We start from the raw sequence: 19,707 nt of genomic DNA, 5'->3' as shown, positions 1-19,707 counted from the left end.
TTCAGCTTGGTGCAGGGCGTACCATCGAACATGGATCTCATAGGACGGCTCAGAGTATTGCAGTCAGGCGTGTATTTTCACAGGGTGGTAGAATTGTCGGCTGTAAAATCGTCTTTGTAATATTCTCATCATTGTAATAGCCTAGGTTGCATGGAAACTTCAACGGACGTACGCTTCCCGCTTCGAAATCGGAATCGGAAGCTTGTGGAAGCTTGCGGAAACTCGCTTCCAAGGCGTTTCCAAAATATTCTCTTTAAATATTTTTTGGAAGCTTACGGTTCCGTTTTGGAATCACGTTTCCAATTTTTAAGACACAATGGTATAAATCAATAAAAATATAAAATCATAGTTTTTAATTTATATAAAATCCAAAATTTAATAGTAATGAAATAGAGAGAATCTAAATATACAAACTCTAAAATTAATATTATAAATTATCCTTTTGTATTAAGGTTTTTATTAAAGATATATAATATATTAAAATATATTTTTTCAATTATTTATGAAGTAATAAAAATAATTAATATAATAATTTATTTAAACTTATTTTATGTGTGTTTTCAAAGCTTTAATACGAAATCATTTGAAAATTATTATAAATGAATAAGTGATTTATTTTAAATTTAAATCATACTCCCTCTGTTTCATAATACTTGATGTTTTGCCTTCTTGCACAAAGATTAAGAAAACTAGATTTTTCTAAAAAAATATTTTAAAAATATTACTTTAGAATCAATTAACCAATAATAAAAAAGACAGTGAAATCTAATTGGTTGAACAGTTTCCAATTAAAGTTAACCTTAAAATCTCAAAACTTCATCTAATTTAAAACAAAATTATCCTTCTAAAACATCAACTATATTGAAACGGAGGGAGTATAATATTTAGTTTTAGATTTTATAAAATTTATTATATTTTAATATATATATATATATATAGACAGATAGATACACGCTTCCAACACGTATCCGGTTACTAATTTTTTGAAAAATCTCGCTTCCACGTTTCCATACGCTTCCGATTCCACGTTTCCGCTTCCGTTTTCATGTAACATAGGTAATAGCATAATTAATCGATAATAATCGATCCAGATGTTAAAAAAAAACCCCGGCTTTGTAAAACAGGCAGAACTTAAACACATCGATTGGGCCTGTTTAGATGGAGCCCATTGATAAGGCCGAACTTAATAACAGTAGGTTGTTAAGAGCATGCGCACTAGTAAACCTTCTGTTTCGATTCCCTATGCATTTTTTTAATTATTTTAATTTTTCATTTGATTTTAAAATAATAATAATAATAATGAACGAATTTATCGCGGGTCGTCACACGGCATGGAGTCCGCTAAACAGTTACGATCCGGGTTCATACAGAAGGAACGGGACGAGACGTGGTCTTTGCTGTTAATTTCTATAATATTTTTTTTCTTCTCAATTTACGTGTAAACCTTCCATTAAATTCTTCAATACGGTTTAAAGATTAAATTCTTCAATACGGACGGTTTAAAGAAAGCAGAAACCAGAAAATTGACGTGGCAAATTGCGATAGAAAGTTAGAATATTTTTAATTAAATAATAATATATATTAATAAAAATTTCTCAAAATGTAAAAAAACTCATGTCAAAAGATTTTTTAAATACATCTAATGCAGACGATCTTAGGAAATTCAGTTAGCATAATCAAATAGCACTATTTTAGAACAGTTTTTTTTAGTTGAGGTGGATACAATCATACAATCTAACTTAAAATTACATATATTATTTCTTTTATTTATTATAGACTAAATTTTGGTTATTGGGAAATATTTGTTTTGTAATTTTTATATCAAACACAACTTTGAGAATAACATGAAATCAATAAGATTTTAAACTTTATACAAAAACTAAAGATTTATAAAAAAAAAATCAGACAACACTTTTTAAAATTTTGATTTTTTTTGAAAAAACTCTTTTTAAAATTTTGATAAATCATTTTATTTTCAAAGATAAATCTAACTCCATTAATGCACCCTAATAAAAAACAGTAAGGCATTGTTAAATTAACTATATTTTAAAGTAAGAAAAATCGATTATAGGTATTATTCTCTTATTAACTGTTAAGAACTACAATCATAAGATAATATTACAAATCATTCCACATGATTTACGAAGAACTTTAAGGTTTGCATGATTGAATAAACATACAATATGATGTTGTTGGCGGTATTTTCTGGCTACTTACAAATTCAGGTCTATAACTCTGAATTTCTTTTGTTGATCAATCGACCCTCTCCATGAATCTATAACATTCTGTTCATAACATAGATTGCAATTTCATCAACTACACAAAAATCGTATGATATGCATTTGTCTCAAGGAAAAAGATGATGAAATTATTGATTTTGGTATCCAAAACAATATATATCAATTTCTACATTTGAACAAATTGTAAGCAAAACTAAGTGAAAAAAACTCACTTTTCCTTGAAATCCTTTAAAACAAAAAAATACTCCATCGCATAATAAGCTTAAGAAAAATAATCAATTTGAAATAAAATAAAAATTTCACAAAAACAACTTGAAACTGATTTTTCTCCCAAATACTAGAGGTATTTAGATAATATTTTCAGCATTTTAATTCATAATATATGTAATTTTAAGTTAGATTGTATGATTGTATAATCAGTATCCAACACTATGTCTAGAGGGAAAGGAGATGAATTACCTTTTGATGTAACTGGACATTCTCTTCTAACAGTTGTTTTTCCTGAAACGAAGCCACATGATCTCACCATTAATATATAATGCTAATAGACAAAACTATATATACACATTATTAACATAGTAAATTGTATTGTACCTTTGCTTTTAGCTTCTCTAACTGCTCCTTGAACAACTGAGCCTACAAAAATTCCAACTATTTTCATTTCCATGATATAAACACTGATAATAAATTACACTCAAGTCTGCTGGGTCGATGTTAATAAATTTATTAACATATGTCGCCAAACCACTGAAAAAAATCCGTGTTCAAGTTCGTATCTAAATGAAGACAATAACTTCCTAGACAGTTGAGATGGGAAAATATTAATCTCAAATTGTACGTGTATATATTTGCAAGATCACATCGTCATACATACTAAGATAGATGAAGTATATACCTTTCTTGCTCGAACCTCGCCCAAACTTCTTTGAAGTTGACAATCAATTTCTTGAAGTTCTTGTAGAGAACAAGAAGAAAGTTCTTGACCCAATAGCTTCCTATACACACGCAAAAGGGAGTTAACGACTTCATAATTTTGTTAAACACTCCTTAGTAGTTCTTGTATATGATATCACATATAGCTTTTCTTTGATTCATATTCCCCCACTGCAGATTGTAACTTGCGTGGTATGATGAGTATTTTTTCCAATAGAAATTTAGATTTCTAGTAAAATCCAGAGTAATCCCTTTGAAATATGTTACCATCAGTTATGTCTAAATACTGTATATTAATTCAACTCAACATATACATATATATATATATATATATATATATATTTTTTGTACCAATAATAGTAACTATTGCGGCATTTAGGAAAGAGCTCTTAATTTTTAAATTCGCTAACAAGACAACTTCGTTAACAAATATAATACATTAACAAGACAACTTCGTTAACAAATAAAATACATTAATGGCCGCTATTAAGGCTAGGTTTTCATGATTGTTTCTAAAGAATTTGTTGCATTTGCTTTTCCATGATTTTTATATATTGTATAAGGGATAAACATCAATTTTTTTACATAAAACATTTTGTAGTGTTTTCATAAAATACTTTTGTAAACTACATGTAAATGCAAACGTTAACCACAAACGCAAGCTTTGATTTCTTTCTGTTTTATTTGATGTTTAAATTTAAAGTTAAATCTAAGAGATGGTGAAAAAAAGAAAGAAGAAGAAAGGCTAAGGCATCATACCGCTTGTGAAACTCAAGGAGTTCAATCTTTGCGATCATGTGGCTTGCTTCTTGCTTCAATTGCTATATTACGCACACAAAGCGAAATTATAGGACGAAAAAAGAATTAAAAACATCTTTGAGTATGGAATACAAACTGTTGAACATCATCATTTACAAATCGTATCAAGTGTTACACATTGTACCTAGTGCTAACATATCTTTCAAGATTTTGGTTTGGTAGGCAAGGAAAAGTCAGAAAAGAATCAACATCGTGAAATCATGGATTACTCTAGGACATCAGCCAGAATATACCATCTACGTAAAGTGAAGTTAAAAATAATATCTAGATAAAATAAAAGAAGAAAATTTTGGTAACAAACCTGGATGTGAATTTCTGAGTCCTGGTAGCTGGTTTCATAATCGTTTTTGTACTTGCGGTAACGTTCGATAGTATTCTGCATGCTGATGATCAAAACATAGACATATCTTTTTAGAAATTAGAATTCATGTATCTTTATCTTTTTTTTTTGTAAACTAATGTATCTGTATCTTCATTGTTCTGTGTTTAATCTCTAACTAAATCTACTACATCTGATTTTAAGATAACACGTGCTCTAGCAACGAAACTTGAAAATCTAGCTTTTCTGCTAGTAAAGATCACCTAACGCCCTATCTCCTACGAGTTGTACTACAATGTCTTTTTGCTGTTAGTAATAATACTCTACATACAGGTAACTTCTAAAACCATGCCAAATGAATGCATCATGACTATTCTTCTAATTTCTCCTCTATTAGGTAAACCCAGCTGTTTTTTGCAAAATTTTCCCAAAATAAAATCATTGAATTTAGAACCATATTATCCATTTGCTAACCTATAATTAGCAAAATATACTATCATAGACAAACGATCACATGCCTTATCTACTTGGATCTATCTTTGATTACAGTACAAGTTTTGATTATTTTCTTTTGGTCAAGCTTTGATTGGTTTCTTCTTGATTATAAAGTATTACTCCACACTACATGCTCTATGCACAGACTGCGAAATAGTATGCAAGAACACCTTAATCAAATGGAAAAGAGCACACATAATTAGTATGCCTACAGAAGTGGAGCCCAAATAAAGACATAACGAAAACCAAAAACGGTAGTACACAAACCTAACTAGGGGAAAGAAAAAGTAAACTTATTTGCATTATCAATGGACCAATGGGTAAAAAATTGTGCAAGTTTTTTTTATCAATAAAAAAAATTGTGCAAGTTGGTACGGATCATACTAAATGATCATCAAAGTTATAGTCTGATTCCATGTAAACCTAGTTCCTATGTTGAAACTCTCAAGAAAATTTTGAAACCCTAGACACACTCATAGTTTATAAGAAAAGTGTAGATCAGGCAAAAGGAGTTTGTCTAGATCCCTCACCAACTGAATATTTGAATATAGAAAATATGAAGTTGTACTAATAGGGGGGAGGTAATTAAGAAAGAAACCTTTAGGATTCAGACAAGGATCTAGTCTCATCAAGTAACAAAATCTAAGATAGTATCTTTAGTCAATTGCTATGATTCAGAAAAATTCAGACCAGACACATACCTAATTGACAAAATAATAGTACAAAACAGTAAAATAAAAGTAAATTAAAGAATTGAGAAGAATATTAAAGAAGCATACCCAGAGCTAGAGAATTCGTAGAGCCTTCCTCTCTGAGAGAAGACGATGAGAGAGACTTGAGCATCGCAGAGTACGGAGAGCTCATAAGCTTTCTTCAACAAGCCATTTCTTCTTTTTGAGAAAGTCACTTGTCTACTTGTCGCGTTTTCTATTTTTTTCATCTGTATCTTCCCTCTCACCATTTTTCCTCTTTTAACTTTCTTTTGTTCGGCCACAAGATCTGTAAAGATTGAAACCTAAACCAGCCAGTGACCGATTAACATAGTCATAGAAGAGAGATAGAGAGATCTCACCCAAGAGAAAGTTTAATTGTCGGCAGAGAAGCTAAAGAAGAGCTGGGTAAGCTAGTACTGAAGAAAAATTAACGTTAAATCAAACATTTCTTAGGAAATGATCATTGTGAGAGATTTGTAGTTAGATTCAAAAGAGAATCAAAGCTGATGAAGAGAAGAAAGAGCTGAAATTCGACAAAAATGGAAAGAGAAAAAGGTAAGTGTGGACTTTTAGGAACCCTAGAATGGTCTGTGAGGGAAGGAAAGGGCATGTTTCTTGATATTTTATTTATTTTCTTTTGGTATGGGCCACAATAAAATGATGTTATTCTTTTTCTATATTTGTATTCTTGATAATAATAAAATTGTATAGAATATATCTATATTCTGTCCATATCTTCTCCTCACCTCATAGCAGGATAAATGGATGCCACAAAAAGAAACATGATAATTCTTGTTTTCTATTTCTTAAAAACAACTAGCCAGATTTTCTTTTGAGTAATTCATATTATTGTCAGCAGAAAATTAATGTTCAAATAAATCTGTGATATATTATATGTAACACCGTCTAATATGTTCATGCCTTTTAAGGAAATTACGAAATATTAAGAAACTTTATATCATGTATTTCTCCCTCAAGCTACTCAGAAAAAAACTATGATGATTAACAATATGTCACTGTGTTTTAAGAAAAAAATTAACAATATGTTTGAGAAAAAAATTATGGTTGAAGTAAAGAGATAATAATAAAATAATAACAATTATAGTTGTGTACCAGCTGTTATAGTATTTCAACTACTGATAAATATACTTCAGAAAAAGACGATCCTAGCAGATTCAATAGGTTACATTAGAACAATGTCCGTACGAAATATATAACTATTAAAATATAGATTATATTAAACATTAGAAAAGATGGCCTGTGCCTTATAGTCACAGAAACGTATTATTTACCCTGTTTTGGCAAAAAAATACGAGGAAAGAAAGAAGACGAATGTCTGAGAAGTTTCCACTAATTAATACAGAAAATTTTGGGAGAGGGTGAGGAACTGTGAGAAATATTATAAATAAATAAACAAATAAATAAATAATGGTTTGTGTTTGAACACTTACTATATATGTCATGGTCACTACAAAAAAATGATTATTTAACATCACTTATTTTAAATATTTGCATTAGTTTTAAATGATGTAAAAGATTTTTACATCATTTAAATAAATGACTCTGAAAGTGGTGATGCAAATAATTAGCATCATTCTATAAAATAATTGATGTAAAAATATTTAATATTTGCATCAATGATTGAAAGTGATACAAAAATGTATCAATTACAAAAATGATACTAACATTACATCAGTTTTTGTAAAATGATATAAGTATTGACATCAATTAAAATAATTGATTTTAGTTATTTATTAATAACTACAATTAAATTAATATCAAAATTTAAAATTATTTTAATAGTTTTATTATTTATAATTATTAATTTAAATATGTTATTATTTATACATAATTGATGGTGGAAAATATCAATGAATAAATTCTTTAATTAAATTTTTAGTGAAATATAATAAATCTGACGAAGAACAAAAAAAAAACTAAAAGAAAAATATAGAGAAACTTAAAACAAGATGAAGGAAGCGGAATTCAAAGCTACATAGAAAATGGTTATAAGACACTTAAGTAGAATTTATGATAAGAACTTCGTAAATCCAAAATTCTTTTTCTTCCTTTTCTTCTTCTTCTTCTTCTTCTTTTTATCCTCATTTTTTGTCTCCATGTTTTCATCTACACTCTTTGATGATGGTGTGAAACTGAGTCGATTTAGTAGTGAAGTAAAGGAGCATCAGAAAAAATCTTCATCAACTGTATTTCTTGAGACCTCTTCTCCTTTTTAAGTTTTGAGTCGCATCTCCTCTATGTCTTGAGATGCTCCTTTTCCTAACAAAGAAAGATCACTTTACCAATAATAAGAACTTCTATAATTTGTAAATTTTCAATAAAGGAAGAAGAGATAGAGAGGAAAAAGAGAGATCAATACTTTTCAGAAAATTTCCATCGAATCTAACTAGCAAACCCTGCATAAGAACAACACCCATCATTATGACTAATATAAGACAAAAGAAAGTTGAGAACTTAAACATTTGCAAAAAAAAAAAGTTGAGAACTTAAAAGAGGAAGAAGAACCATGTGATACAATACACACTTACAAATAAGTAATTTAAAGTAGTATCATTTATTAGAACTGATGTAAAACTATATATATTTGTATCATTTACAAATAAGTAATTTAAAGTAGTATCATTTATTTTTATGATACAATTTAAGTGATACAATACACACTTTTTTTTGTAGTGGGTTACTAGAGAACAAAGCACTTAGAAATGAAGGACGAGTGAAAATATATGAAGCATATATACGATTCCTTTTTTTGATGTGCTAGCTTCTAAGGTTTCTTGCATATTTAATTTCTTGCATGAGCATTCTAGCCTAGACAAATAGCAATTCCATCTGTTAAAAACCTTAGTAAATTAGATTACTTCTACTAAGTTTGCTTGTTATAAGAAAATCCAAAACCAATGCCATTCTCTTCAAAGTATACAAGACTTTGCTTGCAGCATCTTTGAACATAAGTTTTTTATTCCTATGGTTTTTAGTGTTGCAGGACCCCTACAATAATGGATAATTGGTACAAATTCTTTTAGCTTTACTCTAAAGACACTAATTAAAGTGGTTGAATTACCTCTTCTTTTTTTGGGTTTAATGGGGTGTAGATTTTTAAGAATGTACCAAACATAAACATGTATAGTCTCAGATTCGATGTAAAATACAGGAAGTCGCAAAAAGATAAATATGTATACAAAAGAAACAGCACATCAATGTAGAGAAGAACGCAATTGAAATCTTTATACAAACTTAATCCAAAGGCGTTAACTTATACATGATAAATTTTACAATACCTTGAGATATTCTCATTAAATATTGAAATGAAATTGATATCCTGACCATGGTGTGACTGTGTGAGCATTGTGACGAGTTTCTAATGAACTGATCATAAACAGAAGACGCCTAGGAACTACATAGCTGCGATTTGTCACTATCTCAATTGTTTTTTTTTGTTCAACCACTATCTCAATGGTTCTTGTTTTTAAAAATTAGTACATTTTAGCCTCTTTTAATTATTGATCTTAGGACAGTAAGAAAAGGAAGAACAGTATTGAAAGGATGGAGCACGCCAAAAAGAATCAGTATCAAAATGGCCATCGACATCATCGTACAGTGTGGGTGCGTCGCACGTGTCGTGTACTTGTTGGGTTAACCTGTTCGACAACTGTTCCTTACTGAATTACACACGTGGAGAATTAAATAATATTTTTCGTCAATTTAGTTTCTGCTTTCTAGTTTGGGTATATTATGCTGTTAGTTTATAAAAAACTAGGTGTTTTCCTGCACATAAAGAATTTTAAAATATTTTTTAAAAGATAAATATAAATTATATTTATTTTTTATTAATATTATAAATTTTCTTTTTTCTTATCAATATTTTAATATAAATTTGATTTAACTGAACATTAAAATTAAGATAAAATCAATTTTGTTTATTTTGAATTATATTTAAGAATGTACATGTTATATATCTAAAATTATAATCTTAGGTAGATTTTTCTATCTATTTATTTTAATTAAATATATTAAATAAATATGTAAAATTTCAGAATTGTCAAAAATTAAAATTAAACAATATTTATAAAATCTGTAAATATATATAAGAAACTAATAATTTTACGATTTATATTGATTTTATGATTTAATTTTATAATTTTCTAAAAATATGTATATATTTTTGAAATATTTTTAATTTAAATGATATTTCAAAATTTGAAATGCCATAATTGAATATATATTTATTTTAATGATGATTTATGCGTTATTGCCATATTTTAAAAAAGTCCAAAAATATAAATCGATAATAAAATATAATATATGAGTTATTACCATATTTTAAAAATTTTATCAAAAATATAAATTAACATTATATATAATTGTCCATGTCATATTAATCTATAAGACATGTCATCAATTTTAGTAGCTATGTCACAATTATTAATCTAGGTGTTTTCATGCACCATGTGTAGTGATGAATTTTTTTAAAAATAAATTTTATATTTTAAAATGTAATTTATTAATATTATACATTTTATTATTTTGACTAATAATTAATATAAATATCATTAATTAAGCATAAAATTAAGAGAAAATATTACCATATTTTAAAAAATTTATCAAAAATATAAATTAACATTATATATAATTGTCCATGTCATATTAATCTATAAGACATGTCATCAATTTTAGTAGCTATGTCACAATTATTAATCTAGGTGTTTTCATGCACCATGTGTAGTGATGAATTTTTTTAAAGTTAAATTTTATATTTTAAAATGTAATTTATTAATATTATACATTTTATTATTTTGACTAATAATTAATATAAATATCATTAATTAAGCATAAATTAAGAGAAAATATTATTTATTTCATTTGGTTAAATTATTATATCAACTTGTACAAAATTACTAAAAATCATATAAAATTGTATAGTTATCAAAATTTAAAACTAAATAATATTTATATAATTTGTAGATATCTAAAAGAAACTAATGATATTATGATTTATTATTTTTTAATTCAGAAAATTTAGAAAATTTTAGATAATAAAAATTTTATTATTATAAAAGTAAAATTATATAATATTTCAAAATTCAAAATATCATATTTGAATATATTTATTTTAGTGATGATTTATGAGTTATTACCATATTCTACAAAGTTTACCAAAAATATAAATCAATATTAAATGTAATATATGAGTTATTGCCATATTCTAAAAAGATTTCAAAAAATATATATTAGCATTATATTTAATTGTCCATGTCATATTTAACCATATGACATGTCATCAATCTTAATAGCCACGTCACAATTTTTTTGTGAAAACGATTGTAGAGAAGACATGTGGCAAATCACTTCTCAAATATAGACTAGGGGATCTCAAGTTTTCGCTACAGTCCTTTTCTAGAACAAAGGCTTTCTATTGAATTGCATGAGAGATATATAAGCCCAGTCAAGCTTTAGTGGTTTGGGTCTTGCCCAAAGTATCTAAATACAGCCCATATTACATACCAAAGATCATTTTTGAACCAATTTTCAACCGAACAGAGAATTGGAGGAAGTGAACCCATCCCCCGATGGATATCTTAAGTAGAGAGGTGAGCTTTAGTGTTGAGCGAATCAGTGATATGAACCAGATAACCAGAGCATTAATTGATATCCGACGCAAGAGGGGGGTTTTACTCTTGGAACTTGAGCATTGATGGAGTAGGTAATGGACGCATGCTGTCTGAATATATTTATTACTGTTTATTAATATGTGAGAATAATGGTTTTAGATCGTTGATTAAAAGGAATATTTATGTGAAATATGCAATGTGCCACTAAAATAGGGAGAGTGACTCACATATATGTAGCTGGAGGCCAACCATCTGTAACAATCAATCAATATACATATTTACTATACTTTTAAAAACCTCACTAATCAAGATTAGGAGAAGTTCCATAGCCTTTCTCTTTCTGTATGCTTTTGTACTTACTCGCTGCATCTATTAATCTGAGTTCTTGGACATGTAAAAAACAAGTTTTGCAGATAGTATTTAAGCGGAAGCAGTGACAGGGCAACTCTCCTTTGGCAAGTGACAGAGCCAAGTAGCCATGAACACACACACGAAAAGAGCACATATCTCACTGTCTCGTGCCAATAGAAAGATGCCCTATTACTGCTCCTCTTATTGTTAACTTTCTCATCATCCATTTTGACTTCTTTCTTCTTCTTTTTGTGCTATGAGAGATGGTTGCTTGGTTACATATGGACTCATGGGCTCAGAATATTATATATAAGTGATTAAGAGAATAGAAGAGATGCTTTGATGGGTTATTCCATGGATATCCATCCCCATTTTCCTTTTCTCGAAGTGTTGCTTTTTGATGATGATGCTTCTCATGTCTATCACTATGTTGCTTCGTGATGAAGCCATTCAAGGGGAGGTATAACCCAACCAAGGTTCGAAGGTATTTTTTTTACTAATGAAGCATCATTCACACACACAAACATGTAACATATTCATGGTTTCATGTGTAGCGAGTACTAGAATGAATTTTGTTTTCCTTGACAATAAATATATGAAGAATCATGTGATTGTGAAAGTGGAAATTTTGGAATAACAATTGATAATGGCATATCCTTTTTGAAGGGCTTATTCCATGAATATCCATACGACTAATTAAAACGTATCGTTTCGATAAGAATATGATATCTTGATATATGCTTTTATGAAGAGCCAAATCTCATTCTTACTTCTTTCTCTGTATGTACGGTGTTGTGCAGGTGATTTGCTTCTGTCTCCCAGTGTTGTTGCTGCTCATGTTCCATTTAATCTACGTCATGAGACATCCTATGCTCGTGGTTTCGGTTTACAACCTATTTCATCATAACTTCTTCAAGAGATTTTGCCCTTGAGAGCTGATAACATCTTATAAGGAACTGATCGATATATCATTGTATCCAATATTTCTTTGTTCTAGAAATATCAAGAAACAAAAGAACTAAACACACATTTTCAAGCCCAAGTAACTTGAGAGAAACATCTCAAGGGTATATACCATTCAAAATTATTTTACCATTCAAAATTATTTTGGGTTTTGTTTTTTATATTACAGTCAATTGAAAGAAAAAAGTCCATCCCAAGGTTTCTTAATGGGCTCGGCTCCTACAAACCCATAAAACAATTCGATTCACTTAACCGAAACAAATCGATGACCAGAAGCTTACTCGGAACCGAATAAATCTAATTGCTTGGCCATGTTGAAGATAATAACCACCCGCCGATTAACCTAAACCAGTTGACAAAATAAAAACTGCGACTTTCTTTTTGTTGTATTTTACAATCCAAAGCCCGAAAATGATCACTAATATCATTTTCACCTAAATCATTTCTAAATGATCATGTAAGTCCTAATAACATGATGGTATACTCTATTTTTGCTCTGTTTCGTCCAGATCCCTGTATTTGCTTTAAAACTCCTTTAGTATATACATAAATACATACAGACAGAGGGGAGAGTATGCTTTAGACAAAACTACAAGAAAAGAAGAAACGTTTTTCAAATACTTTGAATTTTTCTAGAGAAGTAAAAAGGTGCGATCCTGAGAACAAGACCGGGAAAGACATCATCCGGGTCATGGATATGCGGGTTACGCTCGACAATAAACGGGTCGCCGCATTTATCTCCGATGGTGTGAAGCGTTTCTCCTTCTCCGACGACGTAAATCTCTTCACAAGGTTTCTCTGAGAATTGAAACCCTCTGACCGAATCATTAGAAGCGTTGTTCTCTCGAACGGATAACAGAAGTATTAGAGACAACAACACAACAGCAGAACACCAAGCAGTGATGTCTGAAGAAGCTGTTCTTGAACCTCCCATGTCTTTTAATTTCTATAAAGCTGTTGGAATTGTCTATCAGTTTTAAGTATATATTATTGGGTATGTTTGACATGCGATCGAGTGGGTTTATTTATATTGGACATAGGTGAGGGTACTTTCGTCTTTACTGCTAAGGAGGTTCTGTGTTGTGTTGTATTGGTTGGGGTTAGAGAATTGGTCTCCAGTGACAAAAAAAAAAAAAAAAAAAGAGAAAATTGGTCTCTTGTGGTGCAGGTCAACGGTCGTGACTCATAAAGGAGATTATACATTTATGGGGATCCCTACATTTATGCCACTTTTTAACTAATCTTTCCGTTTCATGAATATGGAAATTTTAGGTTTTTCCACACTTTAAAATTGAACTCATAATATCAAAAATAACATTTTTCTAATACCATAATTATTAAAAAATAATTTGCTTTTATAGTAATTATCTTAATTAATATAGATAAAATAAATGAAATAATCTTTAAATTGTATTACAAACACAGAACTTATATATTTTTGAAACGGGAAAAAAAAAATTCCCAAAATTTTATATTTGTGAAACGTAACGAGTATGCCCTAGAACAATACTTAGGTTCACCCCTGAGGTGAACTTATGAATTCACCTCTTTCCTTATTTCAATCATATTGCCATAAATATTAATGTCACATAAATAAATAAATTATAAATTACAAAAGAATAAACTTTAAATCATAAATTCTAAATTCGAACCCTAAACCCAAATCTTAGATCTTAAATTTTAAACCAAACCCTAAACCCTAAACCCAAACCTATACCCTAAACCCAAACTATATACCATAAATCTTAAATCTAAATTTAAATTCTAGATCCTAAACTCAAACCATAAACCCTAAATCCAAACTCTAAACCCTAAACCCAAACCCTAAACCCAAACTCTAAACCCTAAATCCTAAACCTTAAACCCAAACTATAAACTATAAACCCAAAATTTTTAAATACCTTTGGGTTAATGATCATCAAATGTATTTTCAAATACATTTTAGGGTATAGAGTTCGGGTTTATGGTTTACAGTTTGGGTTGAAGGTTTAGGATTTAGGGTTTAGAGTTTGGGTTTAGGGTTTAGAGTTTGGAGTTTGGGTTTAGAGTTTATGGTTTGAGTTTGAGGTCTAGGATTTAAATTTAGATTTAGGATTTAGGGTATATAGTTTGGGTTTAGGGTATAGGTTTGGGTTTAGGATTTAGGGTTTAAAATTTAAGATCTAAAATTTGGTTTTAGAGTTCGAATTTAGAGTTTATGATTTAAAGTTTATTTTATTTGTAATTTATAATTTATTTATTTATGTGACATTAATATTTATGGTAATATGATTTAAATAAGGAAAGAGGTGAATTCGTAAGTTCACCTCAGGAGTGAACCTAAGTATTGTTCTATGCCCTATGAGTCATATATCATTATCACTGATTCTAATGAGTTTATCTTTGTTTTATTCTTTTAGAATAGTTTTGTGTTTATATCAGCCAACACTATTGGTGGAAGATATTGAATATATTCGTATATGTTATTTCTAGAAAATTAAATGTACGTTAACAGGTTATGATGTGTAGTGTGATTAGCGACTTGAAGGTCATGGAACGTAGCCTTCCAAAGTAGCCCGTCGTTGAATATCACGTAAGTTTTAAGTATTTCACTTCCACAAAAGCCAACGCTCCAACTACTTTTTTGATTACTTAATTAGCTATACTCTCTTCATTTAAAACAAGTGGTTCACCAGTGTTACCAAATTTTTTGTTTTTGTCAACGTCTTTTCGACTCTATTATTCATATTTTGGATTTTAAGAAATCTAATCAGTTGTCGCTTTTCGATGTCAAAAAAAAAAAATCAGTTGTCGCTTTATCGGTTGTTTGGTCCTATCATGTCGTGTAAATATATACTTGTCATAACATTTGAGGAAAGCATATGATTTAGGAATTTAAGTAACTAATCAATACTGTTCAACTATCTATTTTGCATATTAAATATACAGTTTATTAGGAATCGATGAAGACGGGAGAGCAAGCCCATACGTTGTGATAATTTGAAGAAAGAAACTTATATCAAAGAAAGATGTATTTCTCCTATAAATAGCATCTTATTGAATTTCCATATAGTGGTAAATACGTAGCAAACTCTCTTATTCCCACTCTTGATCCTTTAAGTAATAACGTAAGAAGTACGTTGTAAAAACCTTGAAAAATAAAAGTGAAAAGGAAACATCTAGCCAAATATACACATAGCAGATGGTGGATCTGATTTATCTCATCATCAAACCGATGATATGTACTTTAACCAAAAAGATAACGAACCATTTATGAAGGATGTAAACTACTAAATGTGACTATTGACACAAAATGCGATAATGATGATAATATTTTGAGTTTCGCATAAAAAGCCTCTTTTTAAGGTGGCTTGACACGGTGATAACTGATATCACATCATCCAATCACTATTTAAAAAAAAATCATTAATCATTTTCCTCTTTGTTAGATTATTAAGATTTGGCAAGCGATTAGGTTGAGAACAAACTAGAGAGAGAAAGAGAAAGAGAGAGAAAGAGAGAGAGATCTAGATCGGAACCGGCGGCCGGCCGGCGCGTGAGCGTCCGTACCGTCGCCGGTCTCTTTGTTCTTACTGTTAAGCTGTTTCTTTTGCTTCTTCTCCGTCTCCTCTAACGGATCGCTTTGTTTAAGCTCTGGATTGGCGCCTATCTTCTTCGGTGGCTCCTCGCTTGGAGGCAGGGGCGGAGGCAGAAAAAACTTTTATGGAGGGCATTGGTGTAAATAATTAGCAAAACTGCAGGAAGCATAATGGAAGTTGTTTAATTTATGCATGTAATTTTGGAAAGTCATTAGGGGCAACTGCCCACCACTTGGTCTATGTGGCTCCGCCACTGCTTGGAGGGAAAACGTGGTTCGGTGGAGGTTCAGGGCGTGAGAAGATGGGTTTGTTTGGTCGAGATTGTAATCCGGGAGATGGAGGCTACCATAGATCCGTCACCGCCGGTTCTTCTCCGGGAGGTGGAGGCTCCCACAGATCCATCGCCGCCGGTCTGTTGTCGCCGTCATGGGGAAGCTTCCTCAGGTCCGCCGTGGTCGGTTCTAGTCTCCGGAGGGTGAAGGTTTACATAGCCTTGCGTTGCCGGATTATGGCCCCTAGTTTTTTTAGGGTTTAGTTTTATGTTTTTAATTTTAGTTTGCGTTTTTGTTTCCTTGGTTTTGTGGTTTCGTCGGAGGTGGAAGCTCTCCGACGTGTTGGTTGATGTGGTTTGCGAAGCTATCTCTTGGGTATGTGCCGGAAACAGTGGTGGGGGAGTTCTTGCCATGGTGGCGTTCGTCTCTCTCCCCAGTTTTAGAGATCCTTGTTTGTTAAGAAGCTCGCGGTGAAGATCGACGGAGACATGGAGATCCGGTGTGGTCCGGTGATCTGTTGGTTGGGTCTCCGGCGATGAAAAGAATGGAAGCGGTGGCGATGTGATGCCCTCGCAACACGTGCTCCCTCGACGAGGAGGATGGCAACACGTGTCTACGCAAAAATCAGATCGATCTGCGAGGCGGCAGCATGCAAGATGTGAGAGTCTAGGGTTTTCTCAAGTTGGGCTGTAGGTTTAGGTCCAATTGAGTAACGATTTTGGCCCGATTTTTTTGGGCTTCGGTTTGTAGTTGTAATTGTAATGGGCTTGGCCTTTTTATCATTAATCAAAAATACCTTGACGGTAAAAAAAAAAGATTATTAAGATTTGGCTATAGGAAATATGATGTGAGATTAGGAAATATGATGTGAGATTAGAAAATAATTGACGATGAAAATAGTGGGAATCTTTATTGTCAATGGCGTGCGGAAAATGAGTAATCGATAGGAGAGAGGACCAACGGTTAAAATGAAATTTTGCAAAGTCACGTCGATCGGTCCGTATTCTACAAAAGCAGTCCCAATTCTAGAGGTTTAAATTGTCAAGAACGGCAGAAAGTCTCAACGTTTATTATATAAGCTGATAAGCATCATCCATTAAGTGTTTCATACGCACATAGTGGCGCATGAAACGTTATAAAAGTATCAATAACACAAAATTAAAACATATTGTTTTAAAATGGTTGTGGCTCTTATTAAGAGTTAAGATGATTTATAATCCAACAACCCATTATGTTGCCTCTCATTTAATACAATTTGGTGGGTTTTTTAGTTCTTAGTCGTCCAAACGTGAACAATGCCAAAGTGAATAACTTCGTCATGTTTTACAACTTTAAAAATATATATTTAAAATATTTTAAGATGGCTAACTTGGTTGATAGATTTACACATGTTATATACATCATTATATATCTTATAGTGTGATATTATTTTCTAGATAGGTTTTGTAATATAAAACATAATTGTGAGTTTGAGTGGATGCGGGATAGTGGAGAGAAACTCACTTGAAAACATGTATTGCATGACCAAATAAAAAGGGCTTTCGGCCAAGTTGTCCAATGGTGTGTCAAGGTGTTTGTCGCGCAAACGCAAATCTTATAGTAATATCGTTTGCAGGAATTATTTAGAATTTTATCATTATCACATGATTTTCTAAATTATCCATACAGCAAATTTCCAACTAAAGTATATCTCTTAGTATCAACTGTACAAAAAAATTAGTATCAACTGTATATCCATTTGATATAAGTTTTATACAGTTAACCAATTAACCACGATCCATAAATGAATTTCAACGGGAAAGCTTTGATAATTGGTACATTAAAATTTTTTAATGTACTTCTAGCAAAACACAACAAAGTTTTTAATGTTCAATAATGGATTTTTAAAATTTTCCACATTACAATTTTATTATGATTTTTGCGTTTAAATAGATAGAAATTTAATAAACTCAATTAAGTTTTTGAAATTCAATTTTTTTTATTAAATGGTAAAACCTAATATGCCAATAACTAAATCCCAGGGATTACAAATTAGACGGACGTTCGACCATTTTTTTAAGCGGCAAAACCGAATTACGAACATCTGCAGAGGCATTGAAGAGTTATCCATATCAAATGAAAACAGGGAAACTGCAGATGCAGGAGATGGAACAGCTAGCAAATGCTGCTCGTGGACTTCCACCTGATCAGAACAGTCTCCACAGGCTAAAGGCTTTAGGCAATTCGGGGATAAACATACCTGTGAACAATACGAGCGGCAAAGGATCTCTTCCTGTCTATGCTGCACAAGCCAACCACACGACTATGCTAACGAAGCAGAACCACACGGATTCAGAGCTAACCAACGCCACAATCCATTAAGAAACATGAACGCATCACCAAGATATAAAGGAACTAGTCCTTTGTTGCTGGTTTTGTGAGGAGCCCTTCAATCAGGGGTGTTTCTTCCCATCTGCCTCCTCAGCGGCAAATGCAAAAGTTCCAGTTATAGCTTGTTTACAGTCATGTGGTTAGGATCGTTATCAGAGCTAGTAATCCATGTTATGTTCCTTTTTATAGACTTACTTTCTAAACTGCATCCTGGTGAGCAGTGACCAACGATAACTAAACAAATGAAATAAGAAAAACGTATTAATCTGAGTCAAATTGGTGAGTATTCATACCAAGAGGCTAAACTAGCCTACTTCGAATATGCTACAACAGTACTCCATTACGGAGGAGCTTCTAATCGATTGAATAGGAACCAAAGCGAGAAATCAAAGGATGCGTTTCTCATTTCTTGTCCAGGAGAAAAAGATATATCTCTGAATGTGTAAAATACACTTGTTACCTAACCGGTGTCAATTGCTTGCCAAAGAAGGAACCCAGATTCAGTTATAGTTCTCTGTTGAACTAATCTATATTATTAAAAGAGAAGTACAAATATTGATTTACCCTAAGATTTACTACTTATTTACATTGTCATACCATTGAGTTATTAAATGAAGCTATATTTAAGTATGTTTGTCCTTTCCTAATTTAAATAATAATAGATTTAAGCATTTAATGTCTTTTTTAATTTAAATAATAGATTTCTTTAATAAAATCTTAAACAAAATAGATTTTCTAATATATTTCTTATTAACTTAATAAATATTTTTTATATTTATTAGTAATAAATAATAAAATAAAAAATCACACATCATAATCAATTTATACAACATATAATAAATATAAAAATAGTTAATTCATATATATTAGCATAATGCTTTCATAATATAAGATCCATTTAGTTATAAATATAAGATTTATTGATATGATACACTGTGATATAATAAAATATTAAATAACAAAATATAATTATTTTAAAGTAATAAATAAAATATTATATTTTAAAATGTTATATAACAATTAT

The 19,707-nt window shown here is 30.6% G+C and overlaps 2 protein-coding genes and 1 long non-coding RNA gene across 3 annotated transcripts; all 3 read right to left on the bottom strand.

Moving 5' to 3' along the window:
* Positions 1–2,139: 2,139 nt before the first annotated feature.
* LOC130500706 (MADS-box protein AGL42-like) lies at positions 2,140–6,091 on the bottom strand. The gene is made up of 7 exons (XM_056995664.1): positions 5,586–6,091; positions 4,294–4,375; positions 3,933–3,994; positions 3,136–3,235; positions 2,835–2,876; positions 2,700–2,741; positions 2,140–2,285 (listed from the first exon to the last, which is right to left on the bottom strand). The coding sequence occupies exons 1-7, from the start codon at positions 5,765–5,767 to the stop codon at positions 2,214–2,216; spliced, it is 582 nt and encodes a 193-aa protein (XP_056851644.1). The 5' UTR covers positions 5,768–6,091; the 3' UTR covers positions 2,140–2,213.
* A 1,296-nt stretch (positions 6,092–7,387) lies between these two features.
* Positions 7,388–8,073, bottom strand: LOC130500707 (uncharacterized). Its single transcript, XR_008939275.1, has 2 exons — positions 7,900–8,073; positions 7,388–7,799 (listed from the first exon to the last, which is right to left on the bottom strand). It is a non-coding gene; the product is annotated as an uncharacterized LOC130500707 (long non-coding RNA).
* A 4,908-nt stretch (positions 8,074–12,981) lies between these two features.
* On the bottom strand, positions 12,982–13,477 carry LOC108838865 (uncharacterized). The gene has a single exon (XM_018611733.2). The coding sequence runs from the start codon at positions 13,395–13,397 to the stop codon at positions 13,077–13,079; it is 321 nt and encodes a 106-aa protein (XP_018467235.2). The 5' UTR covers positions 13,398–13,477; the 3' UTR covers positions 12,982–13,076.
* Between the last annotated feature and the right edge of the window lie 6,230 nt (positions 13,478–19,707).

This window comes from Raphanus sativus, unplaced genomic scaffold (genome assembly GCF_000801105.2).
Source record: "Raphanus sativus cultivar WK10039 unplaced genomic scaffold, ASM80110v3 Scaffold0017, whole genome shotgun sequence".
Taxonomy (NCBI): Eukaryota; Viridiplantae; Streptophyta; class Magnoliopsida; order Brassicales; family Brassicaceae; genus Raphanus; species Raphanus sativus.
The sequence above is the reverse complement of the archived record's forward strand: the minus strand, read 5'-3'. Positions and strand labels throughout refer to the sequence as shown.